We start from the raw sequence: 19,795 nt of genomic DNA on the forward strand, positions 1-19,795 counted from the left end.
GTTTGTTTCCACTACAAAGTGAGTTTTGTTTTGTATCTGGGCAACACTCAAGTTATCATAGGCTGAAGGTGCAACAGAAACCATTTAAAACTGGGGGCAGGCATACAGGCCACAATGTAAATGGTGACAGCTACCTAAGGTACAATGAGAATTACCTGCTGCATTATAAAAGTAGTGAAACGAGAGTCATTTTTTGCTGGCCATGTTTTATTTGTCGTCTTTCTTTAAACAGGGGAGCCAATAATACATACAGTGTCCCAAACAAACAAAAAACAACAAAACAAATCAGAAGATAAAGCAAATTTCCAGAAGACCGAGATGCTACATGCTACATTTAACCTAATTTTATTCATGCTTGTTTTGGGGCTGGGAATTATTCAGTAAAAACATACAGTAAAAGCAAAATGTCTCACCATAAAGAACTTTTAACCTACAATAATAATGTACCTTAATTATTTCCATGCACACAACTAACGTTACAAATCTTTTAAAAAAAATGAACACAATTAAGATTTCTAGGAGCATTTTATAATAAAGCAATTCCTAATTTTTGTAGAGAGATCAAGCACCCCCAAATTACAGATTCCTATACACAGTGAGTGCTTTACTTGAAATGAAAACTTAAAAAAAACATATAGATGTATTGGACAGCCTCAGAATAAGCCAATGTTATTATATATTCTTCTATGTAGGCAATAAACCATAGTGCTAAACAAAAACCTTATCTGCCAAGAAACTTCAAAAATTAAGTTGACTTTCTGTAATTACAGAAAATTTATTTGTTAAAATAAATAAAAGTGCCACATATTAACACTTCACTATAAAGAATGCATACCAGAACATTTATAAATATTGAATGATTTTTCAGGAAAAATAGCTACTATAATAATGCTGGCTAAAGAGAAGTGCATAATGAGAAGCACTATGGGTGGTTAATGTTTTGCCACATACTGCTGTTACCTTGAGGTAGATAACACATGCGTACCAAATTCTGCATTCATTTTCAGTTGCTGCTGGTATCATGTGTCTAAGAAATGTTTACAGTATGAAAAACTAATACACGAATGAAAAAATGTTTCAGGGAAAAAATAGATATTTTCATGCAATTATGTACAGTCTCACTGTGTAAATTTCAAGGCAAGATTCTTTTTTCTGCAAAACATGGACAAATGTTTTACTGACAATGTTTTTACTTGGTTTAGTGCATTTTTTTCTGTTTCCTCCTACATTTTGCATTATTCTGCTCTATTCTTTTATTTCGTGTGCAAACGACATGCCAGTTTAAAAACAAAAAACTAAGTCATGTATAGAAATTAATTCTGGATTGTAAAAATGATGGTAAACAGAAAGCTAATGAAATCCATACCAAAATTACACCATCTGATTCAAGTAAAAAAAAATTACTTACATTAGTAATAAAAAAGACAAACATCTCATGAAGAATACAAAAAAAAATATGTCTGCTGAGTGTTTTAGTTTAGATGTTTCAGAATGCTGCTGTATGTTTTATGGGGAATTTGGGGAGATGATTTCATAGCAGAAGGTGTTAATGTAGCCTGAATTGATTTAAGTGGTGAACCAACAGGACTGTGAAACTGAGGGATACCTATAGCCTCTAACTGCTTGTTAAAGAGAAACTCCCCACTGTTACTAAGAAAGCTCTCTTCTCTTTCCTTCTCCGCAAGCTTCCCATCTTCTGCTGGCTCAGTTTCTAGCATTTCTGTATCTTCTTTCTTACTAAAGAACTTGTCCAAATAACTGGTGTAAGTGTTTTCTTTTTCGATTTGTTCATCTTTCCTGACTTCACAACAAAACTGATCTATGAGGAAGCACTCCTCCCCACCACTTACAAACTGGCTATCCCAAGAAGTTTGGTACAGAGCTTCCAACTGTGCCAAATTGGCCATTCCTTTTTCCTGTTTCTCTCTGCTTACTGACTTTGATATTAAGGCTTTCAATTCCAGTTGGGACACTGAGCTATTCAAGTCATTTAATTTATCAACATCAGTAGACTCATGTTGTAAACTAAGTTGAATGGTTCCTGCTATAAATGAATCAAAGTCAAATCCTTGATTCTTCTCCCTTTCTTTTTCAACAAGCTGCTGTGATGCTTCCTCAAGAGCTATCTGAGCTTTCACCAATCCATTCCTTTCACATTTTGACTTGCCTTTCTTATCAGACTTCTCTTTGCTTTGCTCCTTCCAGTTAGAAAGATCTATAATAAGCTTGGGCTCATAGTAATGGTTAACTTCACTATCTCGCCAAACTAAGTTATCTAGGTATGAAGATGACCTCATTTTGTAATTACAAGTGTGGCTACATTCCAGATCACAGTACTTGTTTTCATGGTGATCGGGATATTGCCAGCAAGGCTCAGTAGAGAAGTGCGTGTCAAAAGCAGGATCCTCCAGATACTTTTCACGATCTCCATCCAAATATTTGCGAGGATCTACTTGCACTTCTTCCTCATCAGTGACATCAGAAACAGCCCTTGGATCACGCTGAACTTCATCAGCTTCAAAGTTATTATGAATGGGCCAGTCATGATCTGAAAACTGACTTTCATGGTATCTGTAATAGGTAATTTCCTAGAGTTAGTGAATGAAAAAATAAACCTTCTTGATTACAAATTATCCGAGACCAAAAAAACAAAAAACAAAAAACACTGCTAGACCATTTACAATTCAACATATGCAAGTTATTTTCTTAACTGAACTGGGCTGTATATTTTAAATCCCAGAATATAAATCACTAAAATATGAGATTTAACCCAAATTAAAAATTCCCCCGTCCCCCAAATATTCCTCTATCGGAAATGCTATTTTAAGTAAAGATATTTTTAAATATTACTATTGCAATTCTACGCTTTTACTAGTATATTTACTGAATGTAGACTACGGAAAATTTGCATTCCTGACCAATTTGTCTTACTGAAGACAGTTAAAAACAAAATTAATTTTAAAAGCTTAGCAGATTGAAAAATAGTCATACAACACCATATCCAAGTCAGTCTTTGTTGTGCTTTATATTGCAGCAGACAATTATAAAGCCCGTAAAGACTAATTACAGGGACAAGCTGTGGGAAAATTCTTATCCTCAAGTTAATTTAGAAAAATCAATTAAAATGCAATTGGGGTTTCTGGGGAGGTAGAGGGGGAAGGAGGAGGAAAAACTTCTCACTATGGGAATACTTATTCCTGCTTTCTGCAGAGTTCTACTGCTCTTAAAGTGATGTACTCATAGCATCTCAGATATAGCCTCTTATTTTAGAGTTAAGGAAGATGTCATGATTTAGCAGCACAAGACAATTCATTAATATCTAAACAACAGCATTTGGAATAAATTTACCTTTCCCAATTGTAAATATGGCTGTGACTTTCATCCATGAGCAGAATATCATCAACCTCATCTTCAATGTGAAAAGGATGACTTGAAATGGGCTCATCTGTTGGAAAGGAGTAAATGCTCATATAAGGATGGGACAAAGCTTCTTCTGCTGTCAATCGATCCATGGGACTAAATGTCAAAATTTGCTCCAGGAAGTCCAGTGCTGTAGAGAATACAACCATATCAGTGATCAGTAATTAGAAGCTGAAAATCTTTATTCCTGAAACAATTACACTTGGGGATTATAAACACACTGCTTTATTTTACATATGTATGTCTATGTCAAAGACTGTTGAAAACACTGAGACCTAAAGGCTATAGAATGATTTTAAGACAAAGCAACCAGGTGATAAAATCAATGTGGACAAAAACCCATACTGTAACCTAAGTTCCCTCTAAGCTGCGTGGCCATGCAGCAAGCTATCAAGGGTTGCATAGGCAGGGAGAGGCGCCTCTCCCCCAGCTCCAGCCCAGGCCCAGAGCTGCCATGGCTGGGGAGAGGCACCTCTCCTCAGCCCCGGGCTGCTGTGTCAAGAGAGGGCTGGGGGAGAGTTGGGAGGGGAGAAGTCCTCTCTCCCCACCGCAGCCCACACCCCAATCCCCTCATCCCCAGGTAAACCATAGAGCTCACACCCCCCAGCACCCCAACCTTCTGCCTCAGCCCAGAGCTCCCTCCCGCAGCCCAACCCCATCATCCCCAGCCTGAGTCTTCATCTCCCCTGCACCTCAACCCTCTGCTCCAGCCCTGAGACCCCTCCCACACGCCGAACCCCTTGGCCCCACTCCCACCACACATCACCTCCATATTGGTGCACATAAAATTCATTCCGCACACGGATGTAAAAAATTAGAGGGAACATTGACTGTAACTATAAATCTGGAAAGGCAGAATACAGCAATAAGTGGTGATTTTTAAAAGAGAATCTCTTATTAGTTTTAAGTTAGTTGAGTTAGCACGGTCTCAATCAAGTTAGCAAGTGACACTGACTTCTATCCAGGAATGTTCAAAAAAAAAAAAAAAAGATTAAAAATGGTTTGTTCAAGCAGGAATACTTGAACCAAAATTTTTCTATTTTGACAAAATAGTCCCTAAAATGTTTTCAGAACAATTACTGTATACTCCTGAAGCAATTACATCATTCGCATGTTCACGCTCACATTCACATCCTTAGAGGATTAGTGCCTCAACAACCCTCTCCCCATCTCTGCATTATTTGAATTGTCACGAAGATGCCCATTACCTTCTCTTTCTACAACTCCCTGCAAAGCCATGTAACACTCCTCTAGGACTGATGAAGTAGCTATATGAAGTGATACAAGATGCTCCATTTCTCACAAGGGCTGGAAACAACTGCCTCCACAAAATTCTTATTCTGGAGAATGACCAGGAGTCAAACATGGGACGTCATATTTAGTATTGACCCTGCCATCCATGAAAACGTGCTTAATACATAACCAACTTTACAGTGAACGTGTCAAAAACGTTCACTGTAAAGTTGTCTGCTATGATTTTTAAGGTTTTTAATTAGATTTTTTCCAGAACCACTTACCTTCAGGACTGATGCCTGGAAGCAGCTGTGTTAAAGGTTTGTGCGGCTCTGTCATATCATTTTTAATGTAAACTGGGATTACACTGAGAAGCTCCTGACGGTCCTCCTCATGCACAACAGGAATTGACTCTAAAATCAGCTGCATCTGTTCAAGTTCATGTGCACCTAAAAGTTAAGCAGACAAGACACAAGAAGTCGGTTATGTTCCAAACAACTTTCTTTAATTTCTGATTTCAGAGTAGCAGCCATGTTAGTCTGTATCCGCAAAAAGAACAGGAGTACTTATCACTACCAACATTTTTCTCCTGCTGACAATAGCTCATCTTAATTAATGAGCCTTTTACAGCTGGTAGGGGAACTCCCACCTTTTCATGTTCTCTGTATGTGTGTATATATATCCTCACTATATGCTCCATTCTATGCATCCGATGAAGTGGGCTGTAGCCCACGAAAGCTCATGCTCAAATAAATTTGTTAGTCTCTAAGGTGCCACAAGTACTCCTGTTCTTTTTAATTTCTGACAAATGAGCTCAAAAGTAATTTAGTACACTTGGAAGGAATTAGTGTAGTATGGCTAGCTAGATATTAGCCTATTATGCCTTACAGTGTCTTAAATTTCTTTACATCAAACTCCAAGAATAGGTCCCACCACTTGTTTTTTGCCAATATCCTGCCCCCTCAGCTGTTCCATTTTGCTTACTCAATATTACATTCACTATCTGGAGCACTTTAGGTTCTGTGCTCCTCTACCATTATAACAGTGATGATTCATCTCAGCTTTTAATCGCTTTAAAGTAATTCACAGACCCACCAATTGATCCATTTGAAGTACAATTTGGATCTGAAATCTTGCAGTAATATCAGGAATACTATTACAATACATCAATATCAGTTGATTAAAAAGAAAAGTGTTCCACATACAATTTGTACAAATATTGTTTTTTATTTTTGAAGTGCAGTATTAAAATAGTTAAAATACTTAATGAAGTGTACTTATGCATATTAAAAAGGCAGCCATGCAACACTGCCTTTAAGACTATTCAAAAACCAAGACTATAAATATGGGACAACAGGCAAACACAAAAAGCTTACTAAATTAGAACGGAGCTTTTCCACTGATCAGCTGGCCATGACTGCGAGAACAATAAGCCCCTAGCAGGAGTCATTCAGTATTAGGGTGGCCCCCCTGCGGCCAGGCCCAGGGACGACTACTTGCGGCCCTGGTCAGAATCTCTGCTCCGCCCTGCCAGGACTGCAGTCTCCCTCCCGCACCTTCACAGTTTGGGTTGGGTGTCAGCAACATCCTGGCTGTGCAGGGAACCTTTTGCAGCCCTGCTACCATGGAAGTGAGCAAGTGGGTCTTGGCGGGACAGATCAGACACTCCCAGCCAGGACTGCAGGATCCATGCAGCAGGGGAGGCTGCCCCACTGCTGAATGGCTCCTACGCAGGACAGCCCCCACACACTCCCAGCTGATGAGGGAGCGGGCAGATCCGCAGGGGACACTTTTCACCGATGCAGTGCTGCTGACAGCTGATTCCTTTAGGCACAAGGTGCAAGAAGGAGACAGAGCACTGACTGCTAGCCAGGACTGCAAAGAGGAGGAGAACCCCAACAGGAACCATTCATCAGCAGGGTGACCTCCCCTGCTGCAAGGGACTTATCCTAATACTCCTGGCCAGGGGGCCTCTGCTCTCCCATGAAAGGAGCACAGCTTTCCCTGCACCTTGCCCCTTTAGGAATTAGGTGTCACTGGCTCTGCAGCAGTGCAGGGTTCCCCTGCAGCTTTGCTGTGATGGCCCCACTCCCTCACTTGTCAACCAGGAGTGTGGCACTGGGAGCTGTTTCCAGCCAGGAACTGTTCAGCAGTGGGGTGGCTTGCCCTGTGGTTGCAGGATTGTCATCCTCCTTGCAATCTTAGCTAGGGGTCTTGCTGCACTGAGCTGGGATGACTGCAGCAGTCACCCTGCATGTTGTGTCACGGTGTCAAGGGTCCCTTGGCTATGCAGGGATCTAGTCCCACTGTCAGAACTGGTCGCAACTGCTGCAGCCTCATGGAGCTGTGGTTACCACAGCAACATCTTCACAAAATGACTCCTGGGCATGGTAAGTTCCCATGGTAACAAGACAGCTTCCTGAAGCAGTTACCTAAATCACAATTTGAGCCCCACCCATATTTTCATTTTCTGGCATTACATTTCACTATGGAGATTGGGGGGAAGGGGGAGATAGGAGTGAGATTTATTTAAATCAAATCACAAGCACTTCTTGTGGAGTTATGTGAGCTTATTTAAACATATACATGTTTAACTGTCCTTAGCATATTTGTATATATACAAAAAACTTAGCTTTTGGGAATTAGTTTCTGAATTCTTTGGTTAGACTGTACCTCACTTGCCTGGACTGATGAGCAGCAGATGATTTTGTTTCTCTCTCAATCTATTTAAGAATCTGCTTAAGAAAATGAAATCTCTTCTCTCTTCCCCAATCAAGATGAACTACTTATTGTTTAAATATTTGCTTGGAAATGTGAATGTATAACTGCTGTAAAAAATCTATTACTCCTGTATTTTACACTACTCTTAAAAAGCCTTCTAAAAATTCCTTTATAGTTATGATCAACTTTCTTCCCAAGCTCCACGTATTCTGGGATGTCTACTATTTCCTCTTTCATTGAAGTTGCTTTCTAGTAAGCAGGATTTTGAGGGATAACTTGGAAGAACAGACAGGCAATGAACATTAAAAACCTCAGAAGAACAGTGTTCCAATCAGAAAATATCAATGTCTTGATATTAACTGTTAGATACCCTGCTGGATTTTCCCCTCCTCCCACCTATCTAAAGACACTAAAAGTTTACTTCTCTTTTTCAGGAAGCTAAGATGATACTAAATTAGCTTCCTGAGCTAGGACTTAGCATGAGTCTTTTCTAGTTGCTTCTTTATCTGATATCACATGTAAACAGACATGCTGAACTTGGGATTCTCCCTATAAGGGCTGAATCAAAACTGAAAAGTCTGGATGATGGAGGTATGTTTCCAGATATACAGGCTTACAACTTCATCTTCTTATGATTTACTCTTAACTTTTTTAAGCTGACACCACACATGAAGAAAGGATGTACAAGTATCCTAGTTGGTGGCAAAACAAGAGACTCACATATGCATTTGTACAACCTGTGACCACAGGATGCATTAGATACAAGAATCCCACACCTGGTGACAAAACTGCATAGAGCTAGAAAGAGAAGTCTTTACTAAGAAATTAGGGTCAGATTTTCAAGCAAGCTCAGCTACTTCCCCTTCAGACACCTAAATGAAGTGGCCAAATTGTTAAAAGTGCTCAGCTGCCAACAATTTTCCATTGAGAACAATTAGCTCTCAAAAATTTGGCCCTAATTGTGGACACTAAGCACTTTTGGAAGTATGGCTTGTAGTGGTTTTAATTTGGACATTACAGTATTAGAGAGAGGAAAAACCTGCACAAGCCTTTTTCAGTTACCCTCATAGTACAAGCAATATCACAAGATGTACTTTACAATTTTGTACAACACACACTCATCTTTCCAGCTACAGTGACATTTTCCATTAGAAGTCATTGGCTTTTCAAGGAAACTACCTCTTAGCAGACCACAAACAGACAATAGCACTAAGCTCTCATTAATGCACCAAACTCTGTGTATCCCCAACATAATTGCATCCTATATTTTTTGTTATACCTGGTAAATATGAAAGAGGTTTGCAAGTACTTCTGTCAAACTCCTATTAAATATGAGTTTCAAAGCATCCCCACGAAGCAAGTCTCCTTATACAACTATCCACACATATCCTTGTCAACAGCCCAGCCTAACTCCTTTTCCCTGTAAGATACATTGTTGAAGCTACCATGCGTTCGGCACTCAAAATTAAGCTGTACTGCAGCATTTTGAGAGATACATAGCAGCCAAGCTTTAATCTAAATACTTTTTTTAGCCCACTTTTTTCATGTAATATAACAGATGTCTGGATTAATACTCAATCTTGATATTTAAATCAAATCAATCCAAGATAAAGAACAAGTCTCAGTCTATGGGCATAGCAGAGAGTGTAGTGGGGAATCTGTCTGTAATGGGAGGGCATGATCTCCAACCATGCCTAGAGGGCAAAACAGAGGTGAAACATCTGAAAAACCCCCTCCATGGAGGGTAGAGTAGATTGAGCTTGCCAGTCCATAGGCAGGGGAGGAGGAAAGCATGATACAAAAGACAAAATGCAAGACAGTGTCATCTAGCCAAGAGGAGCAGGGAAGGGGTAGGGTGTTCTGAAGCAAAGTAGAGTCATTTGGCCCATATGCAATGGGGTTTGGTTCACTGGTCAGTAAGCAGAATGTGGATAATTATCAATGCAGTGAGCAACATTGTCACTAAAATATTTTAGATTTAAATTTACTATACAGAGAATTTATGTCGTGGCTATATTAAGAATGCATCAATGCACCCATAGCACCAAATTCAGGACTTTGTGTTACTGACTTGTGTTAATCATGTCCATCGAGCTGTCTTCTGTTTCACTCAGTCTCAGTAAGCAGAGCAATTAATTCCATTTTCTGAAGTATTTATATAAAGTGCTACCGAAGACACACTTCAATATCACACTCTCCATATACACTAGAGAGTTTATACTTTACTAATTCCAGACAACGTTCTGAGAGAAGCAGATCTGCTATGAATTCAATTCCCGAGCGCATTCAAAGACTATGACGATCCAATTAAATGGATTTTAAAGCACAAATGCTCTCAACTTAGACTTTATATTGATGGCTGAACTTAGGAATTTCCGTTACAGCTTGTTGTTGTTGTTGTTGTTTTCAAATGCAATGTAAAACTGTGTTACTACTCTGAACTTCTAATACAGCTGAAATGGAATTGTTGAGCTCACTTTTGCAGACTATTCATAATTGTACCGTATCGTTATATTGACAGGTTAGCTCTTTCCTGAGAATACATCTAACGTCAGGAGTAGGTATGCTTGCATGCCCATTGTGATCGGATAACATAATGGAGGTTACAAGTTATTGCTGGCACAAGCCACACATGCATCAAGGGCTGTGAGCTCATTATAGGTCAAGGAGTATCACTACCCTAAAACGTCTCTTCTGTCATACAATGTGAGCACAGAAGATGGTTGATAATCAGGCTACTGTTTTAGTCGTGGTATTTTTATGTAAAAGTTGAGGACAAGTCAAGCATAAATACACGGCCTGCCGTGCCAGTCCATGAACTTTGACTACATACCTCTTGGATGTATAAGCTTGGGTGGGGGCAGTTGGAGGTGACAGTACTAGCGGGGGTGCCAAAGGTGCTTTGGGGGAAGGCGCATGGCTGAGAGCGGGTGTTTGGATGCTGGGAGCAGACAGGGTGGTACCTTCTGTTGCGGTGCGTCGGGGTGGAGGTGACAAAGCTGGGGCAGGCCCCTCACAGTCTCGCTGAGTGGCCGAATTGGCTCCCTGGCTCCGCCCCAGTACTGCAGCTCCCAATTGCGGTGGACGTGCTCAATGGGAGCTGTGGGTGTGTTGTCGCATGGCAGTAGGCAGCCATGGAGCTGTTGAGAGCTGAGGGAGGAGGTTCTTCTTGCCCTTTTGTTGTGGAGTCGCCCTAGGTAGTCACCTCGTCCTGGTCTCCCCACCCTGCCTCCTCAAACTCCTGCTTGCTACAGTGTGGGCTTGGGCAGGGTAAGACTGCCCATGCAGCGAGCCCGTGTGCCTGGTGAAGTGACAACAGTAACTACTCTAACTCGCAAAGAGGGTTTCTCCATGCAGTCTTATTTTCAGCAAAACATGCACCTGCAGCCCACATGTCAATGGCGGTAGGTGAGTTGTTAGGAGAAGTAAGTAGACGGGGTGACCTGTTACCATTTAGTAACCAATCCCTCAGTAAGTGGCCCTAAGAAGAAAAAAAAAAAAACAAAAAAAAACCAGAAATAAGATTTCCTTAAGATAAAAAAAAATATTTTAATCCAAGCCTCCAGAGATAAGGACAATATTAGACTATTTGATCAGATATATCATCCTACCTGTTACATTTAGTGCACCATGCATACCAATACTGTATATTTTATAAGCACACTAAACAAGTTTAAATACTGTTTGCAATGAGCTCCAAGTTTGATCCTGAAAGGGCTATTTTATACAACACCTTTAAAACAGAGTTAAGTACAGTGGTGATTGTATTTAATGAATCACTTGCAACTTGATTAGTCAAACGACATATAGCTCCTAAAAGTTCCTTATTGCCAAACATCAAGTTAATGGAGATAATAAACAAACCCCTTCTGAGACATGAAACAAGAAACAGGAAGATCCCACTACTACTAATAAATCCCAGTGAGTAGTCTCATTTGTACGCTGGGGATGCACAGATATTTTAAAGTAATCTAAAGTTCCTGTAATTCTACATCTGTGGATTGCTCTTAAAACCTAAGTTGTGCATTTGTTCATCTAAATACTGCTTTTATAAATACTCAGAGTTAAATTCCCTTCCTGATTATGTGCATGCAATCTCCCCTTAGAAGTAAACAAATTGTTTGAAGGTCTGAACCTGCCCCCAAATTATTAAATTTATGATTAAAAAAAAGCGCAGTGCTCTCATCCACCGCATTTGCCAAGATTTTAAACACTGCAACTCTAGATTATCTCCCATGGCAAGGTTACAAGTAAGTTAGTTAACTAAAGTAGCATGTACAGAACTTTTAAAAGACCAGATGAGACACAAAGCCATCAGAGGTGAAAAATCTCAGTGTTTTGGGGCTGAAGGCAAGACATTCATGGCACACTAGCAGTCATTAATGCCTACCTATGGAAATAATGACATTTTAACTTCAGCTATATGCCGATACTAGCATTTTCATCAAAATTTTTGTCACTCAGAGGTGTGAAAGAACACCCCCTCTTCCCCCAACGACAAATGCTTTAACAATACCGCCAGTGTGAACAGCACTTCATCAGTGGAAGCTGCATGCCCGGCGACAAAGCTATATTACGCTGTATTATTGCGATATTATGTCACTGGGAGAGAGCTACACAGTGCAACTTACAATGGCGCAACTGCAACGACACAGTCGCGCCACTGAAAACCACGAAGTGCAGACACAGCCTTACTCTGCCAGCATTCTTAGCTGAGCAGCAAATGGTGCAACTCTGTAAAATACTGGGAGGGAAAGTTAGTTACCAATCCAGGACAGGCTTCAGAAACTTTCCACTTACACGAACCAACAAGCACTTATAATATAATGATGAATACTATTAAAGTACCTAGAAAAAGAGAGACCATTCTAAGACGGATAGACTATCGGGATATCACTTTTTAAAAAGTGACTCCATCTCTCCACAAACCTTATGGGAATAATGAGGATCCATGATCCGTGCAAGACCAAAGTCGCCAATCTTCAGCACCAAGTCTTCAGTATTAATGAAAAGATTAGCTGGTTTGAGATCTCTATGTAGGACATTTGCAGAGTGAATATACTTGAGCCCACGTAGCAGCTGGTACATGAAAAGCCTGGCATGTTCTTCCAGTAAAGGGCCCTGCTCTAACAGGTTAGCCAGATCTGTCTCCATGTACTCTTGAACAATGTAAACACAGTTCAGTTCCGTAAGGGAGCCCACATCATCCGTTAACTGGCTTCCATTGGGACCAAGAATTTCAAATACTTTCACAATGTTATCATGGTCAAGTCTTCTAATAATTTTAATCTCACGCAGAGCATGTTTAACACTCTGAGGATCTGTGAGGACAATTTTCTTGACAGCCACTCTTTTATCACAGTCATTATCGACAGCAGAAAAAACTAAGCCATTTCCACCACAGCCCAGTGGTTTCAAGTCCATATATCGAGAGCCCAGATCAAAACCATGAATGTTCATGAGACTTTCAAACTTTTCTGCCATTTTGAAATTCTTCACGTTTCTTTTTCCTCTTAAGCTACCAAACTTCTGTAAATATGTAGACACTCTTCCACTGGTATCTGAAGGAAAGATCTTACAGAAAGGGAGAAGAAAAACTCGGCTTTGACTGCAGTATGTTTTTTTGACACTCTCATTGCATTAGCAGCCAACCAGGCCTGTTGTGTCCCCTTAAATTTAGAGCTGACAAATGCTATAACTCAAACTGAGCATAAGATAGAAAGATTGCAGCATTCATAGTTCAAGAAAGGTGCAGAATCTCTGCAGACGTTAAAGAAAATACTCACAAGAAACAAACGAAATGAAATGACATACTATGCACTCAGCTCTACCATGCAACTGGGTAACATTTAACAAAAATGTGAATAAATATGCACATAATAGACTTCTATTAACATCCTCCTCCTCCTCACAGTGCAGATACATTCAGTGTTGGACTGGTCCTGAGCAGCGTCATTCTATGGTGCTGGCAAGCACTATGTTTTTTTCTTCCTTTTCTTCCTCCTTTGTTTACAGTCTAGTTAAACAGGAAACTAGCAGATCTTGAGTTACAAAAGATGCCTTCTGTTAATGATCAGGTGGCTCCAGCTCACCACAATCACAATCAAAGCTACCATCCATTTTATTCCGTGACAACCTGGAGGGGAAATAAAAAAAAGAGAGCAAGAGAGAGAGAGAAAGGAAGAAAAAATGGTCAGTGTTTCTATACACAAGACTTTAGATGGCTTCGAGACACGTTATTCGTCATTATTTGAGCCACACCTGTACCACAAAGAACACCAACATATTGAAGAACTAGAAAATGCAATACTTTTATGCTCCTTTGCGATGAAAGGTGAACTTAGCTCCCACCACCACCCTGAACCCCAAGTCAGCCCAAACCCCCTATCCCTCGAGGCCACCGCTCCCAGCATCCAACTCCTGCCAGACCCTTACACCCTGCATTCCGACTACCCACCGGTACACCAACAACTCCTCCGAGCCCAACCAACTGAAACCAGATCCCACCTGCCAAGCCCCAACCACATTGCACCAGACCTCCCACCAAGCCCCTTTCCCAACCAGACCTCCACCCCACTGAGCGCTCTTCCCCCTCACCTCATCGGCAGAGCCCCCACACCAGACCTGCGAGCCCTTCACCCACCTAGCCCTTCTGCTGAGCTCCATCACCTTCACCAACCCCCCTGCACCGAACCCTGCCTGAGCCGTGCAACAGATCCCCTCAACCAGATTCCCCACACAGAACCTCTCACCCCTACCTAGGATCTCCCTACACTACACTTCCACACTTTGAGCCACGGCAGACCTGCTTGCTCACACCTGGATCGGGCCAGAGCTGGGCTGTGCAGCGGAACACTGTCCTCCTGCCTCACTATCTGGTCGTCAGGGTGGAGAGGCAGGGCCTCAGGGTGTTTCTGGACAGCAGGGCGCGCTTCGGCTTGTCAGGCACGGTGGAGCCGTCACGCTGAATCTGTGTGTGGGAGGGGGCAGGCGGCAGGTTGATCTCCACCGTAACTGCAGCAGTGCCTGTCTCTCCACTGATATAGGAGATCACATCACTGACAAATAAATATGCGAATTTTAAATTAGCAAGAATTATTTATTTTTGTGGTGCAGAACTCCTCGGAAGTATCCCCTTACTCGTGTATCATTTGGCCTTTTTGGATGTGTGATCAGTCGGATGACACGTGTTCATGTTCTGGGCTTTGACAATGAATTTGAACTTTTACAGGAACTGAAATTCTATCTGACTGGGTTCAGAGTAGCAGTCGAGTCAGGTCTGATCCACAAAAATAGGATAGTGTGCACCTTAGAGACTAACAATTTATTTCCGCATCGAGCCTTCGAGCTCCAGCTCATTCTCGGGATGCCACAGAATGAACCCCAGACAGCGTGATATTTGAATATACGAGACATGAAAAATTCATGAAAATCTAGATCAGGAATCATAACATTACAACACCAGTGGGAAACATTCGACGTTTACTACTGAGTGACAGACTGAGGGCATTGCGACAAAAAACTCAAAAACAAACCCCAAAGAGAACTGCTGAACTCCAATATAATATGCACATTAGATACAATAATTAGGCAAACAGAGAACTGGGAAGCTGCGGTTCATACCTACGATGAATCTATTCCTAGATGAAGTTTCTCCCCACTTCTATAAGGTCATCTCATTATCATGCAAAGTCTTTTTCTCCTGCTGATGAACTCATTCTCATGATAACTCTGCTAACACTTCCTGTTGTGCTGTCACTTCCCATTCTAGTCCTTCTGTTTAATCATCTCTGTCTGGTGTTATTTTGCCGAAAAGTGAGCTGTAGCCTCACGACGCCCTAGCCCGCAATTCTGTCCAGTCCCTAAGGTGGCACAAGCATTCTGTCGATCTGAATGGGTATTACGTATACTAGAATACACCCTCCCAATGGTGATGAAGGTGAACCGGGACCCTAGGCCCCTCCATGCTTTTTCCTGCTTAAGGGTGATTTGGGAAAAAGAGGTGGGGAGGCCTGAGGTGTCGGGACTGACAGATGCAGGCCTCGCGGTGAAGAGGCCCGGGTTCTCTCGGAACGAACTCCCCGACTCCTACGGGCTCTCGGCTCGCGTAACCTCGCCCCAAACGAAAGATCCATGACCTTACTGCCTTTATATAACGATCCCTTCGAGTACGGCCCAGATAGACCATCACTGCAACCGGTACCTGAGCATTAAAGGCACTACACTGTTAAACTTGATTCGTTATAGTAGGACGTCATTAACTTGCAGTAACTTCAAGCAATTAACTAAAAAAAATATTGGGACTATACGCATGTTGAACAACAGAATACCGATTGACCGTATTAACCTATTTCGTGGTGTTTTTCTGACATTTTTCACTACACTGATTTCATTACAATACCACAAAATACAAAGGAACTGCACTCAACTTTATATTTTTTCTAACAATATTGCTGAACAATGATAAGAAATAATTGTCTCAATGCACTAGAGCACTGCATGAGGTAAAAATCTCTACAATCGGAAGACAACTTAGCAATGTAGTTGTGTTACATAATGCACTCAACAACTAAACAAGTTCCCTCGGCCTACTTTGTGTTGCAGCCAATGCTAAGGACAACACGTTTGTCTTACATTTATCGGACATAATCTGCGCCGCTTATTTTACAGTGTACTGAAAGTGGAAAACAGGGTGATTTTGTGCATAGCACTTTGTATCGCTAGCATTGGCAGGCATTTACCTGCCGAAGAACGCTAAACATTTGGTGCCTTCATGCTTCATACACCATCCAGAGGACTGGCTCCCTGCTGATCACAACCATTAATACAAACCCGAAGTGTCCAGTTAATTTGTGAGCGTGAAAAAACTCCATGGGGAGAGGTAGCTCCTGACTCGTTTTAACCGCTGACTTCACATTATTGACAGTCTTGGATGATGACCAGCACTTGTTCATTTTAAACACTCTGTACGCAGATCTGACAAATGCCAAGGTACCAAGTGAGATCGAAAGATAGCCAACGAAGCGTTAAGACGGAACGTGGCCTTCCAAATACTGAAACGGGATGAGGTTGTGGCACAGCTCTTGTAATCTTAAAGAGCAAGACACTAGGCCGAAGCAGAAACTACCAGACGCGAACGAGGTCAGCAAAGAATACACCTTCTGCTGGGGTCTACTGTTCAGATGCATACAAGTGATATGCATCCAGTCCATACCTTGGATCATATGCGCGAGACCTGACAGCAGCATGGACAACAATTCCTTCGGAATGGATTTTCTTTTAATTGCAGATTAAAAAAAGTAATGTGTGACGCCCAGCAAAGAGTTATTCTATTATTGTGCAGTTGAATTCTGAGTGGGTGGTGGGCTAGTTTTTGATGACATACTTGTATGGGGTAGTGAGTGTGCCTTACATTATTTTGTTGAATTCTGGGAGTTCATCTGAGCAACTCACGTTAAACGATCTCCCTGCTCTCTTAGGGGCTCCTTACCTTGAATCATTTTAAGATTATCTTTAGCATACGTATGTTAATCCTCTAAAACAGACCTGCTGTATGTAACATTTCTGAACACTTGTTCCTGTGCCCCAAAGTCCATTTTTAGTTTATAACAGAAGTTATTACCTGAACATATGAGGACCTATCCTATGGAGATGACACCTTTTCCATGTAGGAAATATGTTCTATTCTAGTATAAATTGGCCTAAGATGTAGTCAGCTACCATCAAGCTCTTCCTAAGACCTTGACTGTTAATTCAATTTGCTTTTATCTTAGAGGAATCTGTGATGTACATCAGAAATAAAATGACAGTCAGTTGCAAAGACAGCTTCATTTTGTCAACAGGCAATTCATCTACACAATCTAACAGGAAATCTCAGTCAGATTACTCCCTGGAAATCAATTCAACTCACTGAGTGTTACCTTTCCTTTAAATATTTTGAAAATTGTTATGGAAGGATCATTTTTAAACTTGAATTCATTGAAATCTTTCATTAACTCAATATCCAAGGTCATCTACATATGTATTTCTAAAATTTTAATATTATTTCCATTCTTTAGGGTCTTTTTTACCCCCATAAGTAACACTGTTGTCATGTCACTGCTCCAATTGTTTGATACTGCATCCAGAGTCCATACTTTAATACGTTTCACTGAACAGGAATAGGAAAGAAGGTACTTGGTCAGTCCTTTAGCTAGGAAATAGAGGTAGCAAGCAAAATCTGCTAATCTTCCCATCATCATTTCAGAGTTTGCACGGACGTGATAACACTAAAGAAAGTCAAAAAGCAGCAAAGGCAGCTGTATTAACTATATGTGAAAAGGAAGTTGCATTCCCCATTTCTTCTCTCCCCAAGTCTCGTTCCTAATCCCATTAAAAATATATCAGGTCATGCAATATCCTTTCTCTGCATGACATATTAAGACAATTTTCATAAGAACTCTGTTAAAATGAAAACAAAGGAAATATAAGTCGGGCTACCTGAAGAGGAAGTATGGAAAAACACTGCTGAGTTACGTTTCAGAGTGGTAGCCGTGTTAGTCTGTATCAGCAAAAACAATGAGGAGGAGTCCTTGTGGCACCTTAGAGACTAACAAATTTATTTGGACACAAGTTTTTGTGAGCTAGAACCCACTTCATCAGATGCATGAAGTGAAAAATACAGGAGCAGGTATAAATAAATTATGGGAGTTACTTTACCAAGTGTGAGGTCAGTCTAACGAGATAAATCAATTAACAGTAGGATATGAAGGGAGGAAAAATAACTTTTGAAGTGGTAAGAGAATGGCCCATTACAGACAGTTGCCAAGAAGGTGTGAGTAACAGTAGTGAGAAATTAATATTCGGGAAATTAAGTTTAGGTTTTGTAATCTGATGGTATCCAGTTTGGCACATGATGGAATATATCACATTGGAGAGTAAAACATTAATACACAGACTTCCTCTGTGACAATAGTCAAGTCACTAGACTCTCTAGGCCTCAGTTCCCCATCTGTAAAATGGGAACAGAAATATTTCCCTGCAACAGGAAGTGCTGGGAGGAGAACTATAATAAAGATTACGAGGCACTCAGACACAACAGCAATGGGAGCCACGGAAGCACTTCAGATAAGTAGATATACAAGCATTCAACCATTTGAAAGGTGTCTTGCAGTTAGTCTGCCTTAACACAGTTCTTTTGTAGGAACTAACTCACTGGACTAACATGTTATAACCCTCTTTGTCCTACAACTGCAGTGGTGTTAACTGCCCATGTCACTTTGAATGATTTCTTACAACATGTTAACTCCTTATGCTAAACAATCTGTTCAACCTTGTATTGAGCTGTGACACTCTGGGTACCTTTTCCCAGATGTGAAGAAGAGATCATATAAACTCAAAAGCATCTCTGTTTCACCAACAGCAGCTGGTACAATAAAAGACATTACCTCACCTACTTTGCCTCTCTAATACTGCAGGACCAAAATGGCTACAATAGTGTAAAATATACTATAAAAGTCAGTTTATTCACCCTTGTCCACAATGTAAAAAAAATAAATACGGTGGCTTCTAATAATGTGGTGGAGATACTCAAGGTCTTTATCACCACCTAAACATAGTTCACACCAATGAGTAAGAGGAAGATGAGCTACAATTCCTACTATAATAAAGTTTTTAGAAAACAAAAATTAAAAATTTTTGCCCTTAATTCCCTATTATCTTCCACCTAGAAGGCAAATACATTAAGGACTAGCGTGAGCTTTTTCAATAGTGCATCACTGTGCTCAAATTCTGTAATGTGCTCACTGCAATCACCTCTTGGATTGGCTCTGGGTAAAAACTAGCAGTTGCAAGCTATTCTCTTCCAGGAATTCAGCTTTCATCATACTTTTGCCTCCTCTAGTGGCTGGTTAAGCAGCAACACTGCATAACAACTGTTTTCCCAGACAAGTTAATAAGTACAGTGTTTAGTTTTATTGGACCATAAGAAGCGAAGGGGAGGAAAAAAGATTAAGGAAAGTTGGGTTTAAAGTCATTATTGTATGCTCTTGTTAGAGTGAAGGGACAATAAGTTATCTGGAACTTCTTATTTGGCCCTTTCCACTCCAACCTCAAATAACCTCAAATGGTGATGCAAGTTTGTTTTTCTCCGAATGGTAACACATTTACAGTTTCAATCGTGCATTTTATGTTTTTACACATAAAATTGAAGTTTTTATAAGAGTTCAAACTTGCCAAGAATGACATTTATTAAACATAAGTCAGTCAAATCTGGATCTCATATACAAGGCCTACATTTTGAAGAGTCAGTCCAATTCCCTGTCTTGGGACTCAGTATAAAAGGATAAATATAAAAAAAGATAGCTGCTTGAAAAGCAATCTGTAGCTACTAATTCTTTTTCCAGTTGTGAAACAGATACACTGAACAGCTATAAATATTTGA

General features: G+C 40.7%; 1 protein-coding gene across 1 annotated transcript in view; it reads right to left on the reverse strand.

Annotated features, from left to right (window-relative positions):
* Window positions 1-329: 329 nt before the first annotated feature.
* The window catches only part of MAPK6 (mitogen-activated protein kinase 6), a 52,846-nt gene continuing 33,380 nt past the window's right edge, over window positions 330-19,795 (reverse strand). Inside the window, 6 exon segments of the mRNA XM_032778615.2 lie at window positions 330-2,571; window positions 3,349-3,550; window positions 4,938-5,102; window positions 10,707-10,734; window positions 10,736-10,855; window positions 12,304-13,510. Coding sequence (XP_032634506.1) covers window positions 1,473-2,571; window positions 3,349-3,550; window positions 4,938-5,102; window positions 10,707-10,734; window positions 10,736-10,855; window positions 12,304-12,858 — 2,169 coding nt within the window. The 5' untranslated portion in view covers window positions 12,859-13,510 and the 3' untranslated portion in view covers window positions 330-1,472.

The sequence above is a fragment of the Chelonoidis abingdonii genome, chromosome 9 (genome assembly GCF_003597395.2).
Source record: "Chelonoidis abingdonii isolate Lonesome George chromosome 9, CheloAbing_2.0, whole genome shotgun sequence".
Taxonomy (NCBI): domain Eukaryota; kingdom Metazoa; phylum Chordata; order Testudines; family Testudinidae; genus Chelonoidis; species Chelonoidis abingdonii.